Here is a 24,587-nt window from a genome sequence, read left to right as displayed (position 1 = left end):
TTTGTGTGTTGTCTGAGGGTGTACATTTTGCACATCTCTGTATTAATGGATAGGCCTGTGTGTCTGTGGACACCTATGAAGCTCCGCACCGTAAGATGCCTGAATCTGTGTGTGCACGCACGTGTGTACTTGGGTGCCTTTGGCCAGTATGTTTTGGGGTGTGTATACATGTTGGTGTGTGTCTGAGCACCCCTGTGTACAGGTCTACGTTTGTGTGTGAACACGTGTGTGCCTGTCGAGGCATCTGATGGGATGTGGAGTTTCAGGAACTAAAAGAACAGTCTCCCAGATGTGCTTTCTTATAAATGTTCTGGAGGTGGTGGAACAGGACAGGGTGGAGAACCCCAGGGGAGGCGGGTGGCGAAGAAGCAGCAGGGCTGAGTTCCCTGAATATGAGTGGGCCTCTGACAATGGGACCACGGGTCTTGGGCTTGCTATGAATCTTACCAATGCTGGACCTCAGGGACTGCTTCTGGTGAAGAGGCCTGCCCTCCACAGAGGGGTGTGTCCCTCAGCCTTGATTGCAGTTTGGGTCAGGAAGCTGCAAATCACAGCATGTCAGTCTCCCCAAGGGCTTGGAACGGGGGCTGCCTGGGGGTCAGCGCCCCACCCAGGTCCCTGCATTGCATACTGCAACAAGCGAATTCTTTTTCGTGTATGTGTGAAGAAGATTCGCTCTGAGCTCACATCTATGCTAATCTTCCTCCCCTTTGTATGTGGGGTGCCTCCACAGCATGGCCCATAAGTGGAGTAGGTCCACACCTGGGATCCTAACCTGCAAACCACAGGCCACTGAAGCGGAGTGTGTGGAACTTTAACCACTGAGCCACAGGGCCGACCCTGCAACAGGCTAATTCTTGACACTCTGCTTCTGAAAGAACAGTAGAATCTGGCTTTCAGGGGTGGGAGGGATAGGCAGTAAAGGAAGCTCTGCATAGGGAGCTCTGGGACTGGGATTTCGGCTGAATGGCAAGTCCCTATTTAATTCTCAGGTGGGGAATCGATTCTAGGCCATCCTGGTAGCCTGATATCCTGCCAGCAACAACGGGAAGTAGAGGGTGGGCAGGGAGAGGAGGGGGCTTAGACCTCTCCAGATTGAAGCTTGCTTGAGGCAGGCAAGGGTAGATAAGGTGTCCCTCAAATATGCAGCACTATCTGTTATTGGGCTCTACTTCAACCATTATATATTCATTCCTTTGGTTGTTTAAGGCCTTGCAGTCTTGAATAGCCTTTGATTAAAAAGCAAATACTCTTAGGAGAAGAAACTCCAAGGGCCTTATGTCTTAATGCGTCTGGGAGGTTGATTGGTAACTTGCCTAGAACGAGGTTTTGTGAGAAGGAATACAGAAGGCAAGGATATGTGTCATTGTCAGTGGGCATGGGGAGAGGGCGGTTGTGGAGAAGAGAAGCCATTGAAAAGGAGATAAGGAAGCAGAGAGTGCAATGTTCACCATTTTTTCTTGCTGGGGACCGAGGTAGACTGTGTTTCCTGGTATTCCTCGCATAACTTGGGCTCTGCAGCATGCTACTGGATGTGGCCAATGCAATGTGGGAGGAAATGATGTAAGTCTCTTCCTGGCCTTTAAATGACCCCCTGTGATCTTCCTGTTCTCACTGTCCTTGCCACAGGGATCTGGGGGTCCCCAGTCCCCGAAGGCATAGCTACCCGATGGAAGGGGCTGTCTGACCTGCTGTGTGTAGGAAACCTTGACATTTCACAGCCTACTTGTTACTGCAACAGAACCTGGTTTAACCCAACACATATAGAAAAGAAGGTGCCAAGGAATGTCCTAATTTTTCCTGGACAGACATAGCACAGAAGTCAGGATCCCAGCCACCAGAGTCACAAAGCTCTGGGTTCGAGTCCTAGTTCTACATTTCATTTTTCTTAGCCTTACTAAGCCTCAGTTTCTTCTTCAATAAAATAAAAGTTGAATTAGACAACATCTGTAATGCATATAGCCCTCTGCTTCGCAATGGTGAGTTGTCACTAACTGTGGGCCTTTATGCAGAGTCATTAAGGAAACAACGTAGTGGTACGAATGAGCATGGGTTCCAGTTTGAATTTCCATGTATTGCACATTTCTTCTTCTATGAAATAGGATTAATAACAAATCACAGCAAGCTCAGCAGTGTTGGTGTGCGGGTCCATGTGATTATGTTGGTGGCTGTGCTGAGGACACCAGGATGCAGGAGAGACAAGTTAGCTATTTTATTAGTACAGATGTCAACCTGAAGTCTAGCACACAGAAGTGCTAACTTAGTTCAGCTGTGGGAGGACAGCGTCACGCTCACACCCACTGGTTCAGGCCAGGAGGGGCTGATGCACCCGCAGAAGGACCAGCCCAGTGTGGGGAAGGGGAGGGCTGGGGGAGAGGGCCCTTCCAGGACACTGCTGCCTCCATCTCCTCCTCAGAGAACACCCTCAGCCCCAGCCCAGGCTCCTGAGAGCTGGATTCACCGGGAATGCCTGTGGGTCTCCTGGTTGGAGAATGCACTGCTGTCTTCATTGAAGTGTCTCCTAGTCAGATCTCCAGACATGGACTTATTCTGGAGGCTGCTCCTGGGGTGGTGTTATCCCACCATCCTGAGGATGGAGATGAGGGGTGAAGGCAGAGTCAGGGAAGGGAGATGGGCCTTGTGTGTGGGGATCGTACCCCTTCTCTCCCTGCGGTGGAGATCATTGGGGTTAGGCCTTTGCAAGTGCCCACTGCTTGGTCGTTCCAAACTACTCCCAAAGCTGCCCACACCCCTTTTCTCTGCACCTTCCTTCGAGGGGCCAGCCCTCATCTACAGTTATGTTCATTTCTGCTGAGTCCTCATGATCATGTCCACACTCCAACTTTCCTGGGGGCACACTTACTGTGAAGCTTCAGGGTTAAAATGTCTGTGACAATTCACATTCCCACCAATAAAGCAGGAGAATCATGCATTTTGGACAAGCTCCCAAGGAGAGTCTGAAATTCAGTACAGGATAGGAACCACTGGCTCTGAGACATCTCAGAATGGCCCCCCAGGGTCCTGAAAGGGGTGACAGGAGAGAAGCTGGAGGGTAATGAGTGGTCTCCCCAGGGAAGTGAAGAAATGAAGGGTTCTTATCAGCCCTCCCACCTCCCTCAGGCTGTGGCAAACCTTCCTTCCTCTGGGGAACTTCCTCCAAAGTCCCTATATAAAATGTCACTGTGGGATGGAGAGAAGGAAGATCTGGGATTTGGGAATTCCTCAGGACCCAGGAAGACTTCTGGGCAGGTAAGTGCTTTCTGGTGTAGTGGAACTTATTCCAAGTGAATGTTCATCTCCTGGGAGGCATTTGGCCTGGGCTGGGAGGTTCTGGAGGGCTGGCTGGGATTGTGTGTGGCTGTCAGGTTGCAAGGGTGTCAGCAGGGACAGGAATTCTCATCCTCTGCCTGTCACATTCCTTCTGAGTTATGTGAAAGGTCTCCTTTTCTGGGGAACCAGAGATGCACATGTGGCTTTTTGAGCTCTGAGGAGGGAACCTACTTTCTAAGTGCTGTGTGGCCTAGGAAGGCCAATAATCATTGTTTCTGGATTCTCTTTGTTTCAGAGACTGTGAGGGGCTTATTAAGTACAAAACATAAAAATAATATTCCCCTCTTCACATTCTGGTCCATTGGAAAGCCAACCTTGTCTGCCCCTCATGGTCTGCTTCATTCTATTCAGAAAGAAGTGCTAGCATCCTGGAGAATCAAAGGCTGGGCTCAGCATTAGCTTTTCTGGCCCATCCTGGCTTCTGTTCATGCCTGATGTTTCTTTACCTCACTCCCAATGTCCCCTAATGGTGTGGCTGTGGGGTGTGTGTGTGTGTGTGTGTGTGTGTGTATGTGTGTGTTTGGCAAACTATGTTACCCATTGCAGGAAAAAGCCAAGATGAATCTCTCCCTGTTTCTGGCTGTTCTATCTGGGGCAGTTTCAGCTCTTCATCTGGATAAGTCTCCTTAGTCTTCAGTCTTTCTTTCTCTTCTGCTCCTTTCTAAAGTCTGTAGTGTCAGAGTCACAAAGCCACCTCTTTTGCTGGCCATCCTCTATTGCAAGATGTCTGCATTTAAAGGAACAGAGACTGTAGATCCTGGAGTTAGAGGGACTCCTCGGGGCATCTGTATATCTGCAGCCTCATTTATACTATGACATTCTCAATTTTGTCCTTTATACATAATGCCCATGATGATCACCATAATGACTTTCTTTTACTTTGAGCTCACCTAGTGTATTGTGCTAAGCATTTTGTATGCATTATCTCCTTTAATCCTCATAGCATCCCCATGAGGAATGTAGTATTGTATACGCATATTGCAAATGAAGTAAAGGTAGTAGATGATGGAATCAGTACCCCTACCCACAATGGCCCGATGCTAAGTCCTTGATCTTCACCCCATGACCTCGTGTGGGAGGCTAGGTTATCCTCATGGAGGCTTGGTTCTAGGTTCCTCTCTTTCCAAGGCTGAGCATTCTGATGGCTAGGGCAAGGAAGGAACTGTCCATGGTTCTAGAGAGGAACAGGAAAAGATGTGAGGGGGTGCACCTGGACTTTCTCTCTGCCAGGGACTGAAACGTCCAACTTTGAGAGCCCCTTGGGAGATGAGATCCTGTCTTAGAATGGGGAGATGGCAGAACACGGGACAATGGAGGCTCCTAGGGAGGGACTGACGCTGCTGGAGGAAGAGGAGGAGGGAGGCTCTGGAGGTGAAGATGCCCCTGAGGAAGAGGGGGCTGTCAAATCAGTCTCAGCCCTAGGAGAGGTGGACAAAGACTTTCAGGGCACTAAGGGAGAGGATACTGTCAAACAGGTGGGCATCCCTGGATGCAAGACCTGCTGCTTTGTTGTGGTGGCGAGAGCCATGACGTTTAGTCAAGCTCAGGTGAGTGGCCTGTGGCTGAGGCTGAGTCCAGGGGTGGGGAGGAAGGCAGGGAGGGGATGTCCCCAGCCTCTGAGTCACTGTTTATTTTCCTCACTGAGGACCCTGGGGGTGTCAGCAGGGGCTGAGGCTCACAGAAGTGTTAGAGGTGGGTAAGAGAGGGTAAAAAGTGAGGGTCAAGTGGAAACAGAAGTTACGTTTTGATCTCCAGTCTTCAAATGGCTGTGTGATTGGGTTGGCGAGTGGGGGAATGAATTGTGGAGATTTCAAGATCCAGGGCTAATGTCATGTGTATTCCTGAGGAGGGGCACTCCATGTTTCCTCTTTTATCCTGCCTTGCAGCATACTTGGCAGAGGTGCTACTGGGGCAAACTTGTCTCTATCCATAACCTCATCTTTCCCTACCACATCCAGTGCTCAGCCAGAAGTGTCAGCCAGGGTCAAGTCTGGATTTGAGGCATGAGCACAGGCTGGGTAAGAAGCGTCCCAGATCTAAATGGGGAGCACCTTCTGACCCAAGCCAGTGCTCAACATGCTGCAAATTTCTTTGTGCTTTTGCTCTCTGATCCTCTGAAGAATTGGGGAGAGTTGGACACCTGGGCACGATAGCAAGGTGGCTGCCTAGGCATCGGGAAGAGCCAAGGCTTTAGGTGAGTAGGTTTGGGTTCAAGTTCTGCTCAGCCTCTGACTGTCTGTATGACTTGGGCAGGACTATGAGCCTGGGTCCTCATCTCTAGAATTGGGTTGAAACTCCTGTCCCACCTCTTGTTAGGGCCAGAAGGATGAGTGTGTCACGAGGATGCATAGAATGTGATGGTGCTGATCACTGTGGATCAACATTTTGGTTGACGAAGACTGTGTCCATGATGGTCCAACAGAGAAGGCAAATGCCCAGCAGGCAGCAGGAGGATCAGACAGGGACAGTTCCAGCTCTACCTCCTGCTTTCCCTTTGCCTCATGCTCCAGCCCACCTTCTCCCTTCCTCTCTCCTCTAGGGAAACTGCCAGCGCTTTTACTGGGTGATGGCGGTGCCTGGAAGATTTGGTATTGGGCTCTCAGCCAGCCCCTGGCCTCTGGTGGCAGCTGTGTGTTCATGTGGAACTGAGGTGATGTGGAAGTGGGAATGAAAGATGATAAGACATGGGAGGTGGGAGGATTATGGAGGTGGTGCTAGGAAGATGTGGACCCTCCAAGGGAGAGGACTTCTGGATCTTCAAACTTCATTTCCACTGAAGTGTGGTGGCTGCTGGAATGTCTTGGCTTTGTAGGCATCCTCTTCGGCTGGGTGTCGCTGGTGTTTGTCTTCAAGACAGAGCATTACTTTGAGGAGCTGTGTGAACCAAATGCCAGGCTGACGGGCAATACCACGATGACGGGCAATGCCACGGGACAGACTGGTAAGAGAGTGATGACTTCTCTAGGAGGCTGAGGCTGGTTCTCACTTGGTGGGAAGAGGTAGGGAAGACTCCATCCCCTGCCCACCCTGCCAACCTTTCTACAGTGAGAGAAAGGGGGTGTCAGCCTCCCCTGTCCCCTACCCCTCAACCTCAGTCTAGGAGGTGCCTGGAGAGAGAAGTACTAGCTCCTGAGGGGTAATTAGAGGCAGCCACACTTCAGCTCACCGAAGGGAGAACTTTCCACCAGCCAGCTGTCCAAGACGGGAGAGGCTGCTCTGGAGAGGAGCCAGGCTGGGAGCCCACCTGGTAGGAAGGCTGCGCTGGATGGGAGGTTGGTCCACCCACTCTGGCTTCTGAGATCCCCCTTTCTGGCCTCCAGACTGCAAAGCCCAGGATGAGAAGTTCTCGCTCATCTTCACCCTGGCGTCCTTCATGAACAACTTCATGACATTCCCCACCGGTTACCTCTTTGACCATTTCAAGACCACCTTGGCCCGCCTCATAGCCATGTAAGTCCAAAGGCCCAGTCTTGGTGGAGATGAGCAAGAGGAATTCTTCTGGCATTAGCCTCTCTTGGAGGGAGTCTTGGGCCAGGTAACTCGGCAGCCCTGCCAGGCACTGCCGCAGCAGCTGTGTGAGAAACAGCCCAGAGTGTGAAGTTGGCTAGACCTGCTCTCTTTCCACACCCCTACTTCCCTTTCCTTGCCTCCTTCCTCTGCTAGGTGTGAATGTGTGTTCTATGTGACAGGCTTTCTGTGAGGGCTGGCCTGGGGCTGGGGTTATGAAATTAGCAAAACCTAAAATTGTCACTCTGCCTTCATCCCGGGGAACCTTGTCTATAGCTCCTACAAGGCCTCATGGCCAGGTTGCTCAGACTTAGTTGTCATCTTCCTCACGCCCCATCAAACCCCAGAGACTTAGCCAGTGAGGTCTCCTGGGACCTGCAGTGGTGGGATATCAGGTCCCCTGGGGCTGGAGGGAAGGCAATGGGGTTTCCCAAGCAGATGAGTCAACGAGGGCAACGGACTTGCTCTTGCTCACCCGGGGTGCCACTCCACTGGCCTGGGTGAGTGATAAGCAGTGCCCTGCTGGGAGCTGATAGAACCCAAAGCAAGCAGCCCCTGGCATGCTTGTGAGGGATTAGTTGTCAGAGGGACTGGAGGGCCGGCTGGGCCAGGAAATAGCCAGGTCCCTTGGTCTTTAAGTGCTTGGCACATCATGACTTTATCTCGTCTCTCTTGGTGTTTGACTCCCTCTCCTCCTCTTCCCTCTCTTCCCTCTTCTCCAGCCTCCATGTGTTAAGAAAAACTCAGTCTTCCTTCCTGTGTTTCTCCTTTACTTTTACACACGATACTTCACACCCAAATGTGTGTGTCTGTGGTGTCTTCCCACAGCAAGCCGTCCTGCGACAACAGCTGGGTGACCTACAATTTAACTCAATTCTGACCTCATCTTCCTGGAGATAGAGTCAGATCCCACAGGTAAGGGCTCAGTCCCACAAGACTGCCCCCACTTCAGACACCAGTCGCAAGTGGTGTGTCCCCTGGTTACCCACAACTTCTGTCTGACTTGGCTACACAGCAGAGGTTCCCATGACCTCCTCCCACTTGGGTTCGATTATTTGCTAGACAACCTCACCGAACTCGGGGGAAAACTTACTTACATTTACCAGTTTATTAAAGGATGTGATAAAGGATGCAGATGAATGGCCAGATGAAGAGATATGTAGGCGAGGTCTGGGAGGGTCCTGAGCCCCGGAGCTTCTGTCCCTGGGAAGTTGGGGTGTGTCACCCTCCTAGTATGTGGATGTGTTCACCAACCCAGAAGCTCTCCGAACCCTCTACTATTGGGGTTTTGTGGAGGCTTCCTCAAGTAGGCATGATTAATTACTAACTCCATTTCCAGCCCCTCTCCCCTCTCTAGAGAAGTGGGGAGCGGGGCTGAAAATTCCAATCTTCTAATTATGGCTTGGTCTTTCTGGTGACCAGTCTCTTCCAGGAGCCATCCAGGAGCCCACCCAGAGTCACCTCATTAGAACAAAAGATGCTCCTAGCGCTCTTATCACTGAGGAATTTGAAGGATTTTAGAAGTCCTGTGATAGGGACTAGGGACAAGGACCAAATAGATATTTCTTATTCTAAATCACTATATCACACAGGCATTACTTTTATTACCCCATGTCTTATAAGACCCCCAAACTGCTAGAAGATCCCCATAACCTTTGGATTGTGGTTCTATAATCACAGAACCCTGGAACTTTAAGCTTGGGTTCTAGGTCGGTCCAATCATTTCCCTTTATAGAAAAGGCCACTGAGTCCCAGAAAAGGGCAGTGTCTTGACCAAGGTCACACAGTGAGTAGTCATTGAGACTGAAGGTTTTGATTTGTAGACCAGGCACTAACCCCTTTCTCCAAAAGATTGGCCTGATGGGACTCCCAAGTGGGAGGGCCTTGGCTCCACTCACTTTGTCTCTGGCCAAGCCCAGTAATCTTCTCCTGAACTCATTGCATCCTTAGCTGAGTTCATTGCCAGGGATTTCCCAGTCTAGCCTTGGACCTTGAGAGGAGCCAAATACCCTCATTTGTGAGGTCAGGGCCACATATCAATCACATCTGGGCTTCTGGCTCCTGGTTCCGGGCCTGGGGTCCAGAGGCATCCATGCCCATTGAACCCGCAGGCTGAGAATGCACTCTAGTGCCAAATTTGGAGATTGGGTGAGTAGAATTCTTGGTTTTGTCCCCCAGGTTTCCTTTTCCTTGACAACATCCTCCATCCCCTGTTCTGTGTTTCAGATTTCTGTACACCACTGCCACACTCACCATAGCCTTCACCTCTGCAGGTGAGTGCTGTCAGGGGGGTGGGAGGGACACAAGCTCAGGGGCACCTGCTGGGTGGGACAGTTGCCGAAGGTGATGGACAGGACACACTGACCCCCCACGGTTATCAGAGAGCCACAGACTTTGAGCTTGAAAGAATCCTTTAAAAAGTTATTACTGGTCTAAGAAAACAGTTTCACCTACTGAGAAATGCAACAAATAAGCACAATGGAGGGATTGCCTCAGAGAGAAGAATTTGTTCCAAAGATTACATCTTTCCTCTTCTATGTCTTAAAATGTTCTCTCTCTCTTATTTCAACGAAATGATAATATGAATGACAGTTGCTTTCGAAAATATCCTCACTCAGCAGGGTAAGAGTTGATGATCCTAGGTAGTCAAAAGTTTTCTTTACAAATTTTACTGGTCTATAAATGTATAAAATTCCCAAAGTCTAGGAATTCCAATCTGGGTTATTCCTGCTTTCCCCCAGTATGCAGAGGAGAAAACTGAGGCTAGAGAGAGACCACTTGCAAAGACTTGCCCAAGGCCACAGAGCAAGCTAGTGGGAAGTGGGCTTGGGGTCCCCGGCCATGCCCTCTCCTAGCATCTTGGTTATGCTGGCCAAGAGATGCCTTCTAATATTTCTCCACAGCATCAGATTGCGCGGCTCAATTTTGGGGATAGGAAGTAAAAGTACATAACTGTTGTGTGTGTAGTGCTTTGCTGAAGCCGTATGGCATCATGAGGTCGTCTCCATTTGTGCTCCGTAAACACGGGCTGAGTGTCTTTGATCTCATGAGATAGCCTGGCACCTCAAGCCAGTTATTTAAAACCACTATCCTCATCAAACCAGCTTTATCTTATCTAAGAGCCTGTAAATGATTTTCAAGTGGCTGAATGTGGAGGTGGTGGATAGGTATGTTTCACTCACCTTGTGAATCATTTGAGCAGTTGTTGTCTCTTCTTCCATAAAACGGGGCTTTCGGTTTTTGGAAAAAGTGTTGGGGCCACAATGACCCAATTGTGAAAGGAATCTCATCCAACCTTAGGAGAGTGCATTAGGAGAGAGGTACCTTTTATAAAGACAGAAATTGAATGGTAAATAGTGTGAGTAGTCTAAAATGAGCACTTTACAGGGCTTCTCAAGGTATAGAACAATAGTTACTTCAGAGGACATTAGGAGGCACAACCTTGCCGCGTTACGCACTGAATCGTCTGGTGGAAAAATCATTCTTTTTCTATTTCTGTTTCAGTCCTCTGATTTCATGAACGAAAGTCTTGACATGGGGCCGGTATGAATTTAACACTATGGCAGGAGCAGGTTTCAAGCTTGGAACGTTCCGAGGGCAACTGCATCTAGTTACAATTTAATAACATTGTTTTCCTTTCATTGCATTTATTTTTACTGTTCCTTTCTATTCTTGACAAGCAACATGAGTTGCTTTTCATTTACAGTGGTGATACAAAGTTTCCTTTAAAAATAATAGATTTCTTTTGGATAAAAGGGAGTCAACGTAAAGAAAACATTTTAGCAAATAATAGGATGGGCATGGGTTATGGCCCAAATCAGGAAAGAAGTCTGTAGTTTGGAAAGACTAATTTATTAAGGGCTCCAAACTCCTGGCATTTTAGTTCTGTTATCATCAAACACTTTCCAGACCTATCATAGTACTTTGTTTGCAGGTCAGTCTGTTCAAGGGCAGGAAGTGTGCTTAACCCATCCTTCATTTCCAATGCCAAGCACAATGCCCCATGAAGGAAGTGCTCAAGTTTGATGAACAAAGGAAAGAGTCTGTCCCATTTTCTCACTCAGGTCTCCCAACACCCCATAAGGCAGGAAGAGCAGGGACTGTTATTCCCATTTCACAGATAGGATCACTGAGTCACAGATTCAGAATCCAACTCAAAGTCATGCAGTGAATAAGAAGCTGGGTTTGGGGGCAGAGTCCAGACTTCTCTCCCCACAGTGTCAAGAATGGATAGAAGGGGCTGTTTGTGGTTGAACGAGAGAAGGGAGCAGTGGCTTCACTTCGAGTCTATCTGGAGACATCCAGGTCTGCCACAGACCAAGGACCATCTTTGGTGGGGAAGAAGGTGGCTCAGGAGACCTCTGCAAGGACATTTGGGGGGGCCTTGACCAGTACCCTAAGACCTCGAAGGATGCTAGAATTAGGGCCCTGAGTCCGGGATTGTTGGGAATTTGGAGCAAGTAGCCGCCAGAGTTTGGGGTTCCATGTTTGGGTTGCACTATGATACTGCCCCACCTCTGGTTTGATTGTTCCAGAATCAGCCCTGCTGCTCTTCCTGGCCATGCCCATGCTCACCGTCGGGGGAATCCTGTTTCTGATCACCAACCTGCAGGTGTGAGCCTGCCCTCATCCCAGGCACCTGGCATGAGGTTGGGCAGCGTGGAGGGAGGGAGAAGCACTTTTCTACACTGGCTACCTTAAATGGGGATGGCCCAGGCCAGGGTGGTAGCTCCTGAGGTGGAGGGTGAGTCTGGGTAAGATGAAGGCCTGGAACATGCTGGGTGCACAGGAAATATTTATTTCATGATTAAATAAGTGATTCAGGTTGGTCACGTTCTCTCCAGGTGGGAAACCTGTTTGGCAAACACCGCTCAACCATCATCACTCTCTACAATGGAGTGTTTGACTCTTCCTCGGCAGTATTCCTTGTCATTAAGGTAAAAAATATGGGGCCAGCCCATTGCCCGAGTGGTTAAGTTTGCATGGTCTACTTGGGCGACCCAAGGTTTTGCTCATTTGGATCCTGAAAGTGGACATGGCACCGCTCATCAGGCCATGCTGAGGCAGTGTCCCACATAGCACAACCAGAAGCACTCACAACTAGAATATACAGCTACATACTGGGGGGCTTTGGGGAGAAGAAGAAGGGGAAAAAAAAGAAGATTGGCAACAGATGTTAGTCCAGGTGCCTGAGTTAAAAAACAAAAACGAAAACGTAAAAAATAGTAATAGCCAACATTTATTGAGCACTAATATATGCCAGACACTTGTCTTGTGAACTTTACATGATTTCTTTCCATCAACGCTTCTGCAGCTAGAAAACATGACACTTGAACTTGAGCCCAGGCCTGTCTGGTTCTAGAAGCTGAGCTTGTAACCATTAAACTCCTTGTTCACACTTCTGTAGGATTTTTGCACAGAGGCCAAGGGAAGGCATGGCAATGATGTTCCCGGGCCAGTGTTGGGCAGAGGCTCAGGGCCCTTTCCAATGGGGTGTTTGTGCCTGTGACCTTCTGGGTTGGACAGGGAGGTGGGAGGTGGCTCAAGGGGGCAGCAGGGGCAGACACAGAGTCCTCTCCAGCTCTCCTGAAGGCCGAGGTTAGTGATCAGGGGATGGGCTGTTGCCAGTGCTATTAGTAGCCCACCTAACAGCCATTCTCCCTTCTTCATTGCTAACATTTCATCTGGGCAGTGGTGTTCCTAGCCCAGGGGATGAATCCTGATTGATCTAAGCCAACTGAGGCAGTTGCTTTCCTCCTTGCTAATGAGAGTAGAGGTGGGCATGTTCTCCAGTCCTTGTTAGTGAGGTGAAGGGGTTGTATTCATGAGGAATTTAAGGGTATTTCTCTCCTTGTTGGAAGATGAGAGCAGTGCAAAAAGAAAGCCTTCCTCCTTGGTCCCCCTTTCCACCCTTCCCCTTTGAATGTTGTGGCAACTGTTTGAATGTTTGAATATAGCTGGAGCTGTGACAGCCATTCTGTGATTATGAGGCAACAAGCTGGAGGACAAAAGCTAGCAAACTAAGGATGAATGAGTGAAAGGAATAAAAGAATATGCGCCCTTGACACCCGAAGCCGACCAACTTGGGACTTCCCTCTGGGCTTTGTGTTAGGCCAGAGGCAGCTGGCACAGCCTGTGGGCCAGGGGCAAGAGAAGAGGATCTCTGGGAGTCACCATCCAGATATGAAACAAGCTTAGTACTGAGCACCTGGGCTTGGAGGGTCGCCCACAGGCTGAGCCTTGGGGCACGTACTCAAGCCTTTCTACCACGCGTACAAGAACCACTTTCCAGGTTCTTCCTCCTTCCCCTGGATATGCTTCCCTTTCTCTCTTCCCTCTTTGGAATTGGAAGGAGAGAGAGCGCGCCAGAGCAGGAGCTGGAGATCTCCGTTTAATCTGACCTTGCTGCTGCTTACTCTGACCTTGATCAATTCCTTGTGCCTCTCTGGACCTCAGTTTCACCCTCTGTAAAGTGAGGAGGTTGGGCTAGATCAACGGTTTTCAAACTGGGTGTCGAGGAACACTGAGGGGTTCCCTTTGGTGTTATGTTGGTCACGAAGGAGAAAAAGAGGGAGGAGGACCAGGCCACTCCCCACTGATGTGTTTCATAAGTTGAATTTCTGTGTAAAATTTTGTTTGAACAAAAGGACTTTGCTGCCATTAAAAAAAAAAAGCACCAGGCTATAAGATCTCTGAGAAGCTTCACTTCACTAGGAGGCTCTATAAGGCTGTGGTGATGGGTAATACGCTGCCTCCTCTGCTGCTGGTTGGGCCCTGGGGTGACAGGGAGGCTATGTGTGTACGAGGTGTAATTAGTTAGCTTCCAGGGTGGAAGGCAACAGCCTGTACCAAGACTCATTCTTAGACACTGGGGTTCCAGCTCCTGCTTCTTACCCAGACTTTTCTTTGGTGTGGTAAAATCTATAGAACAAAATTCACCATCTTAACCATTTTTAAGTGTATGGCTCAGCGGCATTAAGTTCATCATATTGTTAGGCAAGCAACACCACCATCCATCTCCAGATTGAACTCTTTTCAATCTCGTGTAACTGAAACTCTGTCCCCATTAAACACTAACTCTCCAGTATCCCACCCCACCCAGCCCCTGGCAACCACCCTTCTACTTTCTGTCTCTGTGAATTTGGCTACTCTAGGGACCTCCTACAAATGGAATCACGTAATAGTTATCCTTCTATAACTGGCTTATTTCACTTAGCATGATGTCCTCAAGGTTCATCCACGTTATAGCATGTGTCAGAATTTCCTTACGTTTTTCTTTTGGTGAGGAAGATTGGCCCTGAGCTAACATCTGTTGCCACTCTTCCTCTTTTTGCTTAAGGAAGAGTGTCCCTGAGGTACCATCTATGCCAGTCTTCCTCTATTTTGTATGTGGGATGCCACAACAACGTGGCTTCATGAGCACTGTGCAGGTCCACACCTGGGAACTGAACCCACGAACCCCAGGCTGCCAAAGCAGAGCATGTGAACTTAAGCACCATGCCACGGCGCTGGCCCCTACACTGACTTTTTTCCCTCCTTTGTCTGCAGCTCCTTTATGAACAGGGCGTCAGCCTCAGGGCCTCCTTCCTCTTCTTCTCTGTTTTCAGTGTCTGGCATGTTGGGCGCACTTTCCTCCTGCTGCCCCGGGGGCACATCCCCTACCCGCTGCCCCCCAACTACCGCTATGGGTAAGGACTATGATCTAGCAATTGTGGGCCCGAGCCCCCCATGTGACCTGGGATGGAAGCAGGGGATGGGAAAGTCGTGGTCACAGTAGGGCAGAGGAAACCTGTCACAGGAGAGGAAGACCAGAATGGGTGTGTCAGCTGGCAATTGCTGCATAACAGACTACCCCAGAACTCAGTGGCCTGAAACCTTAAGCATTTATTATTTTTCCTGGGTCTGTGGGTAGCTGACGAGTTCTACTGATCAGGGACAGACTTGGATGATCTTGACAGGGCTCATTCTTGCCTCTGATCATCTAATGGGCTAGTTAGGGGCTGGTTTGTCTAGGATGACCTCACTCATACGAGTTTTTTTCTGGAGGTCATTGGGGATAACAGGGATGTCTGGGACACCTGGCTCTCATCCTCCGGCAGGCTGGCTTGGGCTTGTCCATGTGATGGTTCCAGGGTTCCAAGAGAGAGAGTGCATAAATGCACAAGCTTTTTAAAGTTCGGGCTGGAATTGGCACAGCATCATCTCTGCTGTGTTTTCTTGGCTGAGGCAGCTCACAAGGCCCACTGCAGATTCAGGGGATGGGGAAATAGTCAGAGCTACAAAATTCCATTGCAAAGCATGGAGAACAGAGGAAGTGAAGAAATGTGACCCTTTTTGCAGCTTTTCCCCACAAGCAGTAGAGGGAGTGCTTTCATTTGCTGCTGACTTGCTATCTGCCAGATCTCAACTGCTCTCTAATTTCATCTCACCATGATCCTCTCAGATAGACAGCCTTAGCTCCATTTTCCAAATGCAAAAAATGGGGATCGGAAGGGTTATGTCTGAGCCATGTTGCCACAGCCAGGAAGAACAAGAGCTGGGATGTGAACTCCGCCTCTCCTACTCTTCCCACGCCTCCAGTGGTTCCCAAACTTTGCTGGGTATCAGAATCACAGAATCACTTGGAGATCCTCAAAAACTCTGGAAGCCTGGCTGCCACTCCCAGACACTCTGATTTAACAGGTCTGGCTGTGGCTTGGGCTTCGGGGTTGTTAAGAGGTGATTTCACTGTGCTGTGAAACGGGGGATCCTCTGCACTATTCCCTCCATCCTGAGACTCAGGCTCAGCTCACAGTCCTTGGGCTTGGCTGAGGGAGCTTCTGTTTCCCAGGTCTGTGCTGTGGGAGGGACAGCAGGGAGGAGGAGAAGAAGACAGTGGAGTCCAAAGAGCTGGAGGGACAGTTGAAGTTCGTTTCACCAAAGGAAGGTGAGCCCTGCTGGTGAACCCAGTTCCCTTCAGAACCTGGTCTTCGTGGCGGCCGACCTGGTCCCTCACCTCCAGAGCTTCCCTAGAGACTCAATCAGGAAAGGTCAGGTGGAGAAAGGACCTGTGGGGTCTTCTCGACCCCCTCACTTTATAGAGCGTCCAGACAGAGGCAAGACTTTTGTTTCTTTTCTGCTTTCTGTCCGTCTTTTCTTTCTCTCATGTTATTATCACACTACCCCCTGAATTCCATCTTCCGTCATTTTCCTTCCTGTCCCCCGGCTCTTCAGTCCTAAGTCTGCCTTATTTGTCCTCATTTCTGCAGGTCTCCTGGGTCTGCCCTCTCACCGTTCCATTTCCATCACCGCCTCTGTTGCCTCCTCATCTGTTTGGGTCTTTTGTTACAAACATCACAAACCTCTGATGGCTGAGGTAGAAACAAGAACAGGATTCTGGGAAGCTCACAGAATCAAGGGAAAAATGAACTTTCCGGGGTCCAGGATGAGCAGAACCAGGATACGCCTGGGGGCCCCAGTCGAAAGTCACAGCCACTCTCTAGGGCGAATGATCGGATTGGGCCACCTTGGGTGAGGAACAGAACACTGAATTCACAGCCCCATCTGGACCATGATGAAAAGGGCAGGGGAAGATTTCCAGAAGAAACCAGGATCCTGGAACCGAAAGAGAGGGGATGTAGTGCAGCTGAGACAACAGCTGTCAGCCACTAACCCTCATCTCATGTCTAACTTTCTCCTCTCCTTGTCTTTTTTTCACCATCATGACTGAGAAAGATCAGGAAAGTGTTAGTGCAAGAAGTGTCGGTGAAATCAAACTGTGAAAGACAGATCAGATTCCAGTCAATGAGAAGAACATGGGGGGGGGGTCATTCAAGGTGGTAGGGCCAGGATGACCAAGGCGTAGAGCTGAGCACGTCCCACTTGTGGGCAGCTCGGAGAGCACGCCGGATGAGTTCTGGGAGGTAAGAATAGAAGGCGAACATGGACCTCAGAGTGTTCCATTAAGGCCTCTACACTGTTGTTCACCCTCGTCCTCCACTTTCGTCGTAATTAATGCCCAGATCCTCCTTTCTCCGTCAGAGATCCCAGATCCAGGGCAGCAGAAGGAGCTCCGCTCTTTCTGGAGCTACGCTTTCTTGGGGCGCTTTGCCTGGCACCTGATGTGGCTGTCCATGATACAATTGTGGCATTACATCTTTATCGGCACCCTCAACTCTCTGCTCACCACCTTAGCCAAGGGCACTAGGTATGTGGCGGGGCTGGGAGGCATCCCATCTGTGCATCCCAGTTGGGAACTTGTAACCTTGAGCAGTGTGCGGTGCTAAGCCCAGTAGGGCTATGTGCTCCAGAGAAAGGTGTGAGCAGGGATGTGGGGAGGACGATCAGGCAGGGCAGGGTGGGTGGGTCCCCTCCTGTAAGGCAGTCCTGGAATTTTCTTATCTCTCAATGCTTCTCTGCCCTCTGCAGTCAGCATGTACACAAATGCCTTTGCCATCACTCAGTTCTTTGGAGTGCTCTGTGCCCCCTGGAATGGCCTGCTCATGGACCAGCTTAAACAGAGGTACCAGAAGAAAGCGAGCAAGACAGGTGAGACCTGCGCTCTGGAGCATCAGACAACCAGGAAAGGAGAGATCTTCATTTACCTTTCTGCCCATCTTCTCTTTTGTTCTTAATCTTTTTCTACTTGCATCCATCCGTCTATCCCTCCATTCCTCCATCCATCTATCCATCTGTCTGTCTAACCACTAGTCGCTGAGTGCCAATTATGGGCCAGACATAGATCAGATTCAACAATGGACAAGACAGATATGTCCTTGTTCTCAGTGTAGAGAGTGGAGAAAGGAAAGTCATTAGGCATTACAATCCATGAAGGAAACCCACAGGGGGCTGTGGGGACACAATAAGGGCACATAACCTGTTCCAGATGAGGATGAGATCGGTGTATGGGAAGGCTTCCTGGAGAAAGTGGCATCTAAGCTGAAACCTGAAGGATGAGTCAGAAGTGAGGAGATGAAGAGGAGGGCCCTGGAAGAGTGGCCCAAGAATACGGTGGGCTGAAGGCGGGGTCAAGGTTGTGAAGGAGAGAGGGAAATGTTGAGGACTCCGAGGAATCCCTTCAAGTGATTCAAGGACTGGCCGGTGGTGTAGTGGATAAGTTCAGCACTCTCTGCTCCGGTGGCCCAGGTTCGTTGGTTAGGATCCCAGGTGCAGACCTACACCACTCATCAGCCATGCTGTGGTGGCAAGCCACATACAAAATAGAGGAAGATTGGCACAGATGTTAGCTCAGGTTGAATCTTCCTCAGCAAAAAAAAAAAAAAAAAAAAAGTAATTCAGGCTGGCCATGGTACACAGGAGTATGGAAGGGTCTGGAGAGAGAGCCGTGAGAAGGGGCAGGCTGTGTCCCATGCCAAGAATCTTTGAGAAGCTCCTTGGACATAAGCCAAGTAACAGAGGGGTGCTGAGGTATTTTAACCTGCAGGGGTTGGGGATGGGGAGGGACAAAAGTGGAGAGTAACATTTCTCCTATGACTTTCATCTACACCCCTCCCTGACTCCCCTGCCCTGCTTCTCTTACCCTGCTGGAGTATTCTACAGCAAATCTCAGTCATCAAACCATTTCATCTGTAAATACTTCAGTTTGTACCTCTAACGGATAAGTCCTCTTTTACTTAAATATCAGCATAGTATCATTATCACATCTAAAAAAACCCTCAATGATTTCTTAATATCATCTACTATGCACTCTGCTCAAATTTCCCTAATTGTCTCAAATATGTCTTTTTACAGTTAATTTGTTCAAATTAAGAGCCACACAGTATATTTTGTTGATGTGCCTTTTATGTCTTTTTAAACGTATAAGCATCATCTCCCACATGCTTTTTGTCCTTGTTTATTCGTTGCAGAAATGGGATGGTTTGTTCTGTCACATTTCCACATTTTGGATTTGGCATTCTTTTGGTGTCATTTCTTTGGGTATTTCCTGTAAACACACAGGTTGGAAGCTCAAGGAGACTCAGTTTCATATTTTTGGCAAGAATAATTCAGAGGTGGAGCTGTGGGCTTCCTAAGGGCTCCCGTCAGCAGGCCCCTGGTACCTCTTGTCCTGTTCTTATCATGTTAAGATTGATCAATGGGCTCAGACATTGTCAGTCTCATCCACTTATTATAAGTTTCCCATCGACTGTGCGTCTGATGATTGTAGCAGCCATTGATGATCAATGCCTATACCCATTATTTTACTAGGGTTGCCAACTCGTGATTTCCTATTTCCATCTTTCCTTCTGCTTTCAACAGCGAGAATTCCTTTAGAAAGAAAAACTTCCCCTTACTAACTATTTTGTTACCCTGGCATAAATGCTTGGTTTTTCTTCTTTTTACCAATTTTGAGAATAATGAATTGATGCCCTAGCAACCTCCAGGGGTGACTACTCATTGTTTCTCTTTCAAAGTCTCGTTTTAAATATACTTGATGTGTTTCAATCTATTTTCACCACGATTCCTTTTGATGTTCAAATCATCACATCTTTGGCCATTGGGAACTTTTCCAATCCAGTATCTGTGTCCTTTAGACATAATCCCATTAGTTTTAGAGAGTGTCTTTAGTTTCTAGCACAATGAGATATTCACATCCATCTCATTGGGTATGTTTCCAATCCCAGACCTGAAACCAGCCGTTTCTCCAAGTAACGCTGGGTCCCTTTAATGGGAAATGGTATTTAAAGACTGTAGTCTGGATGGTGGCATTTCTAATTCTCCTGGCTTGTCATTGCTTTTGGGCTTTGGATAGAGTTAAAGCATACATAATTTTTTGAAGAAAAAATGCATCATGAATGCCTAATAATGATACTTTAATTCAAATTTTACTTCCTTAATTTTACATTCGTATCTCTTTTTCTCTTCCTCTGAAAATCTTGGTTCCTAAAAATACTATACAGACACACACACGTATAGTATTTTAGAAATATGTTTTATATATTATCACTGGTTTTAGCAATATCGATATTATTAATAACAATACTGTTGCTGAATGCTGTTCTTCTCTCTCTGTCCTCCCGTGCTTCCTTCCATTCTCCTCCTTAGCATATATCCCACAAGAGGATGTACAGTCAAATTACTGTTTTAAGAATCACCAACTTGACATAAAGTTGTGTTCATTGGTTTCATTTTGTTCCTGATTTTGGAAGATTGCTCTGCTTGTTCTTTTCCTATTATTTTAATTTAATTTAGTTTTGAAACATTTGTATATCAAACATTTACATTTTCCCAAAGCCAAAACCATGAAACAGTACACATTCAAAGAAGTTTAGTTTTCCTCTCTGTTCCCTGCACCCTGTTCGTTCCCTTTGTCTTTAGGCAATGATTTTTTTTCTTAAAGACAGACTATATAGACATAATTTTGCCCTCAGATAAAGGCCACATACTGCACGCCCTGTTCTGCAGTCTTCCTGCTGTGTGACTCTCTGTCCTGAGGATGCTCCCCAGCAGGACCTTCTCCTTACTCCTGTCATGCTGCCTAGTTATCCATGACAGGGCTGCAGTACAGCCAAGACAGCTGTCCCTCTGGATGGCTGTTTGAATAGCAGCTGTCTTTTGTTAGTACCTGTCATGCTACACAGAATGCCTGGCTACAGGTTGCAGGGGCCAGAGCAGGAGGCCCTCTTAGGAGGCCATTGCAATCTGTGTAATAAGTGAGTTAGTGATGGTGGTTTAAAAGTAGAATGAGTTGGTGGGGATGGAGAAGAGTGGATACATTTGAATGATAATTAGGAGGTGGCTCATCAACATTCATTGATGGACTGGAGATGGGGCATGTGGGAGAAAGAGGATTCGAGGATGATCCCCTGGGTTTCTGCCTGGAAAGTTAGATGGATGGTGGCTCCTCCCTTTACCCAGATCTCTCTTGCCTCCTTCCTGCCCTCCATTGTGCCCGCTTGCAGGCAGCCTCTCCTCTTCCCTTTTGGACCAGGTTTCTCAGCCTCGGCGGTAGCCCTTTGCTCCACGGTTCCTTCTCTGGCGCTGATGTCTCTGCTGTGCCTGGGCTTCGCCCTCTGTGCCTCGGTCCCTGTCCTCCCCCTCCAGTACGTCACCTTCATCCTGGAAGTGATCAGTCGCTCCTTCCTCTATGGGGGCAATGCTGCCTTCCTGACCCTTGTGTAAATGGGCTTCGGGTGCGTTACATAATGGGGGACACACGGGGCAAAGGGAAGTGTGCTGGAGGCACAGAAATTGGGAGGTGAGGATGGGCCTGAGATGGTCAGGTGATGGTGACAGGGTCTGGGAGCAGGTGTAGAGGGTGGTGCCTGGAGGTGAGGCTGGCCGGAGGAGTAGAGTTTTCATGTACTTGAGCCTTCGTATCAGCTCTCCCTCTGCCTCTGTTCTCTACCTGGTGAACGCTTATTAACCCTCCGAGGCCCACTTCTGTTCCAACACTCCCAGGGAACAGTTGGAAAGAAAGTGTCTTCCCTTATTTGTGCTCTGGGCACTCCATTCTTGCTGCCTTTGATGGTGCGCACATCATCTGGCATATAGTGATGTGTTTTTGTGTTCATCTTTTTCTTGCAACTTCCCTGGGGTGCAGCGTGTGTCTGGCTCCCTGCTGTCTTCCCACTGTCAAGCACAATAAATTCTCTGTGTTCTGTAGTTTGAAAGCCTGAGCAAAGGCAAAGGGGACAGGGCTGTCTGGTGTGGGTGGCTGAAGGTAGGCTGAGGACAGGGGAATTGTGAGCAAGTAGCTGACAAAGGCCCAACCAGATCAGGCCCTGCTTGGAGGGAGGGTCCCTGAGTCTCACTGGAACCCCATTTGTCTCTCTCCCAGTTTCCCTCCAGAACACTTTGGGAAGATCTTTGGGCTAGTGATGGTCTTGTCAGCCATTGTGTCTCTGCTCCAGTTCCCCATCTTCACCTTCATCAAGGGCCCCCTCCAGAATGACCCGTTCTACGTGAGTATTGTGGGCCTCAGACCACCAAGGACATCCCAATCTGGGTGAGTCAATGGGCACCCATCAGGGGGCGCCCCAAATCTGGCTGAGTTATTTCCTGCAGGAACATTGCTGCACACGGGTACATCCTTGGTCTTGCTTCTCAAACTGGGGTCAGTGGGAACACCCTGCCTTGTGCTGTGGGTATCTGAAACCACAGGGTTATCATGGGGTGGCTGCCCAGGGGGCCCACTTTCTTCAGAGATTTGGGAAGAAAATATTTTTTTATGTGTGTGGAGACAAGTAATCATATTCTAGAGGAGAACGCAAAATCCTCACAATGATTCATTAAAACCTAAGACTTCAAACATATTTCCTGCTTGTGATGAGCACAGGCGGACCCTGGCATCGGCCCTAGGGATGCAACGTGCATTGGATTCCACAGCTGATCTGAGTGGCAGGAGGTCTGTGCTCTCATCCCTGCATCCCCACACCGCCAGGGATGCTCACCCGCCCAGCGCTGGGAGGTGGGCATGACTCTCCAGCTGTTTGAGCTAGAAGAAACAGAGGCTCAAAGATTTGGGTTGTGTGACTTCTATGTTCAGAAGCCCACAGCAAAGGAGCAGAAGTCCTTTGACTTTGAATTCAGTGTTCTGACCACTGCACAGCCCTTTAGCCTCATTTTAAAAAGATCAGCAAGGTGTAGAAAGGAGTTTAAATCTGTCACTGGGAGAAAAAAAAAAAGCCTTGAACTGAAAGACTGAGGAGAATTACTTGGTTGTGATATCGGAGCACCCTAACTGAATATTCAGAAGATATGATGTAGCTCTGGTCCCTCTGTCAGCTTCCTGTGTGACCCTGAGCTGGTCACTGAATGCCACCTGGGCCTCTCTTTCTTCATCCATGAAATGGGCACAATATCTCTCCCCAGCTGGCTCCACAGGGCAGAATGAAATGCAACGCAGAGTCCTTCCTCCAGGGCACCAGAGTGTCTGAGTGGAAAGTGGAAGATAAACTAGGCGGAATTCTGGTCCCCTCATTGGTCGTGGGCATTGTTCAGAGTTCCTGGACTTCACCTCACTCCTTCCTGTCTCCATTCAGGTGAACGTGATGCTGGTGCTCCTCACTCTTCTGACGTTAATGCACCCCTTCCTGGTGTACCGAGAGTGCCAGCAGAAGGAAGGCCCCCCTTCAATCGCTTAGTTCGGGAGCCCTCCCTTTTCAGCTCTGCAGATGCTTTTGCTAATCTTCCCCTACCTTTGAGGACCTCGTATCCAGAAAGTCTTTGCTCACTCAGGCTTCTTGTATTAAGCAGAAATCACTTTTTCTTAGAAAAAAGAAGACACGTAACTGCTAGCTGAGACTTCTGATAGGCAAGAAAAGAATTTCAATGCCAAGCTGATTGATACCATACAGACCCAAAGCAAAAGCTTGTGGAAGTTCTCCTTAGTCCCAGAGCAGGAAGCACATGGCCTTGGCAGAGCCTTGACCTGAAGGGAGGTGATGTGATGGCAGAGGAGGTGTGTCACCTGCTTCTCTAGGCCTCTTTGGCCCTGAAGCCCATGTGTGCCTGGGCCCTGTACCGCCAGGTAAATTTCCAGGTGGAGGGTGAGGTTGTCATGGCCTCAGCTATGCTCCCTGGCATTTGGAGGTGGTGCCCAGCTCTCCCTCAAAGGCACAGCCTTGGTTAGAGAGTGGCAGCGACAAAGGCTTGGTTAGAGAGCCTTGGGAGAAAGAGCAGAGACTGGATGGGGTGGGGGGCCCTGGGCCTGAGATTCAGCTCTGCCACTGATGCTGGAGGCCCTTGAGCAGACCCTCCTCTGGGCTGAGCATCAGTTTTCCCATCTGTAAAATGTGAGGATTCTGGAGTTGGAGGTTCTTTCTGAAGCTTACAATCTAGAAGGTTTTAAGAGGAGTGGCAGAGAATCAGGCCACCCAGAGAGCCTTGGGCACCAGCTGGCCTGCTCGACTGAAGGATTTCTTACAAAGTCTCTTAGGGATGTTTTCCTCAACAAGAAAGGAGATGATGATTGACTTTGGGAATTATATAAAAATGTTCTTGGGAGAAGAATTTTGCAGAACAATCATTTCTTTCTGCTTAAGGCAACTACTGTTTCACCACTTCAGCTTTGGGGCTGTTGTGTGTGTGTGTGTGTGTTCCTGCCCCATGCCCCAGTTCCTGGGGAGTGGACACAGGAGTGGAGTTGAGGAATCTGGCTTCAGCATCCTGATGTGGCAGCTGGACCCAGAGTGGGGTAGGAGACTTCAGACTGGTATCCAGCTACCTGGTTCTAGGATGGGCTTGAGAAGCCCCTCCACCTCTGCACCCTCACCCCCTCCCAGGAGTCCTTTCCTTTGCCTCCTCTTCCTCTGTACCCCATCCTACTCCCACCACAATACTCCCCACCCTCAGCTGGAAGCACTAGATGGAATCAGAAGGGCCCTGGGTGAGTCTCAGATCTGCCATCCAGCATCTGGGCAAGTCCCTTAACCATCCTGGATCACAACTTCCTCGCCTGCAAAAAGCAATGAATCATTTCTATCCCTGAGGGCGACAGTGAGAATTTAAAGTAATTGCTACTGCCTAGCCAGTGGTGGGAGCACGTGCACATTTGTTCCTTCATTTACTCATGACCAGAAAGGAAAGGAGGTAGCAGGGAGGGAGAAGGGGAGGGACCTGGAGGGAGAGAGATGGTAAGTGGGTGAGATGGGACAAACTGGAATACACCAGGTGTTTTCTTCCACTTAGCCCGGAGAGGGGCCAGGAGAGGTCAGTGAGGGGGAGAGGGCTGGCAGGCAGATTCATTCATCCAATCAGTCTGTCAATCAACAAATATTTACGGAGCCTCTACAATGCATCAGGCACTGTCCTAGGTGCTGGGGATACAG

At 49.1% G+C, this 24,587-nt stretch overlaps 1 protein-coding gene across 1 annotated transcript; it reads left to right on the top strand.

Annotated features, from left to right (window-relative positions):
* Positions 1-4,640: 4,640 nt before the first annotated feature.
* On the top strand, positions 4,641-22,901 carry LOC106826454 (equilibrative nucleobase transporter 1-like). The gene is made up of 14 exons (XM_070487378.1): positions 4,641-4,877; positions 5,870-5,902; positions 6,049-6,271; positions 6,651-6,780; positions 9,064-9,110; positions 11,373-11,449; positions 11,682-11,774; positions 14,386-14,525; positions 15,654-15,763; positions 16,858-17,035; positions 17,249-17,364; positions 20,747-20,933; positions 21,596-21,719; positions 22,800-22,901. Exons 1-14 carry the CDS (start codon positions 4,641-4,643, stop codon positions 22,899-22,901), a joined length of 1,797 nt encoding a protein of 598 aa, XP_070343479.1.
* The last annotated feature ends 1,686 nt before the right edge of the window (positions 22,902-24,587 follow it).

Source organism: Equus asinus, chromosome 17 (assembly GCF_041296235.1).
Source record: "Equus asinus isolate D_3611 breed Donkey chromosome 17, EquAss-T2T_v2, whole genome shotgun sequence".
In the NCBI taxonomy this organism is placed as follows: domain Eukaryota; kingdom Metazoa; phylum Chordata; class Mammalia; order Perissodactyla; family Equidae; genus Equus; species Equus asinus.
Note: the sequence above shows the minus strand (reverse complement) of the source record. Positions and strands in the feature narration are given on the sequence as shown.

Excerpts from the sequence above, each read along its gene's own strand:
- LOC106826454 (XM_070487378.1), top strand. The coding sequence starts at position 4,641 with ATGGAGGCTCCTAGGGAGGGACTGACGCTGCTGGAGGAAGAGGAGGAG. Across the intron at positions 9,111-11,372 it reads CATAGCCTTCACCTCTGCAG|AATCAGCCCTGCTGCTCTTC; the intron begins GTGAGTGCTGTC and ends TGATTGTTCCAG. Across the intron at positions 17,365-20,746 it reads GAAGAAAGCGAGCAAGACAG|GTTTCTCAGCCTCGGCGGTA; the intron begins GTGAGACCTGCG and ends CTTTTGGACCAG.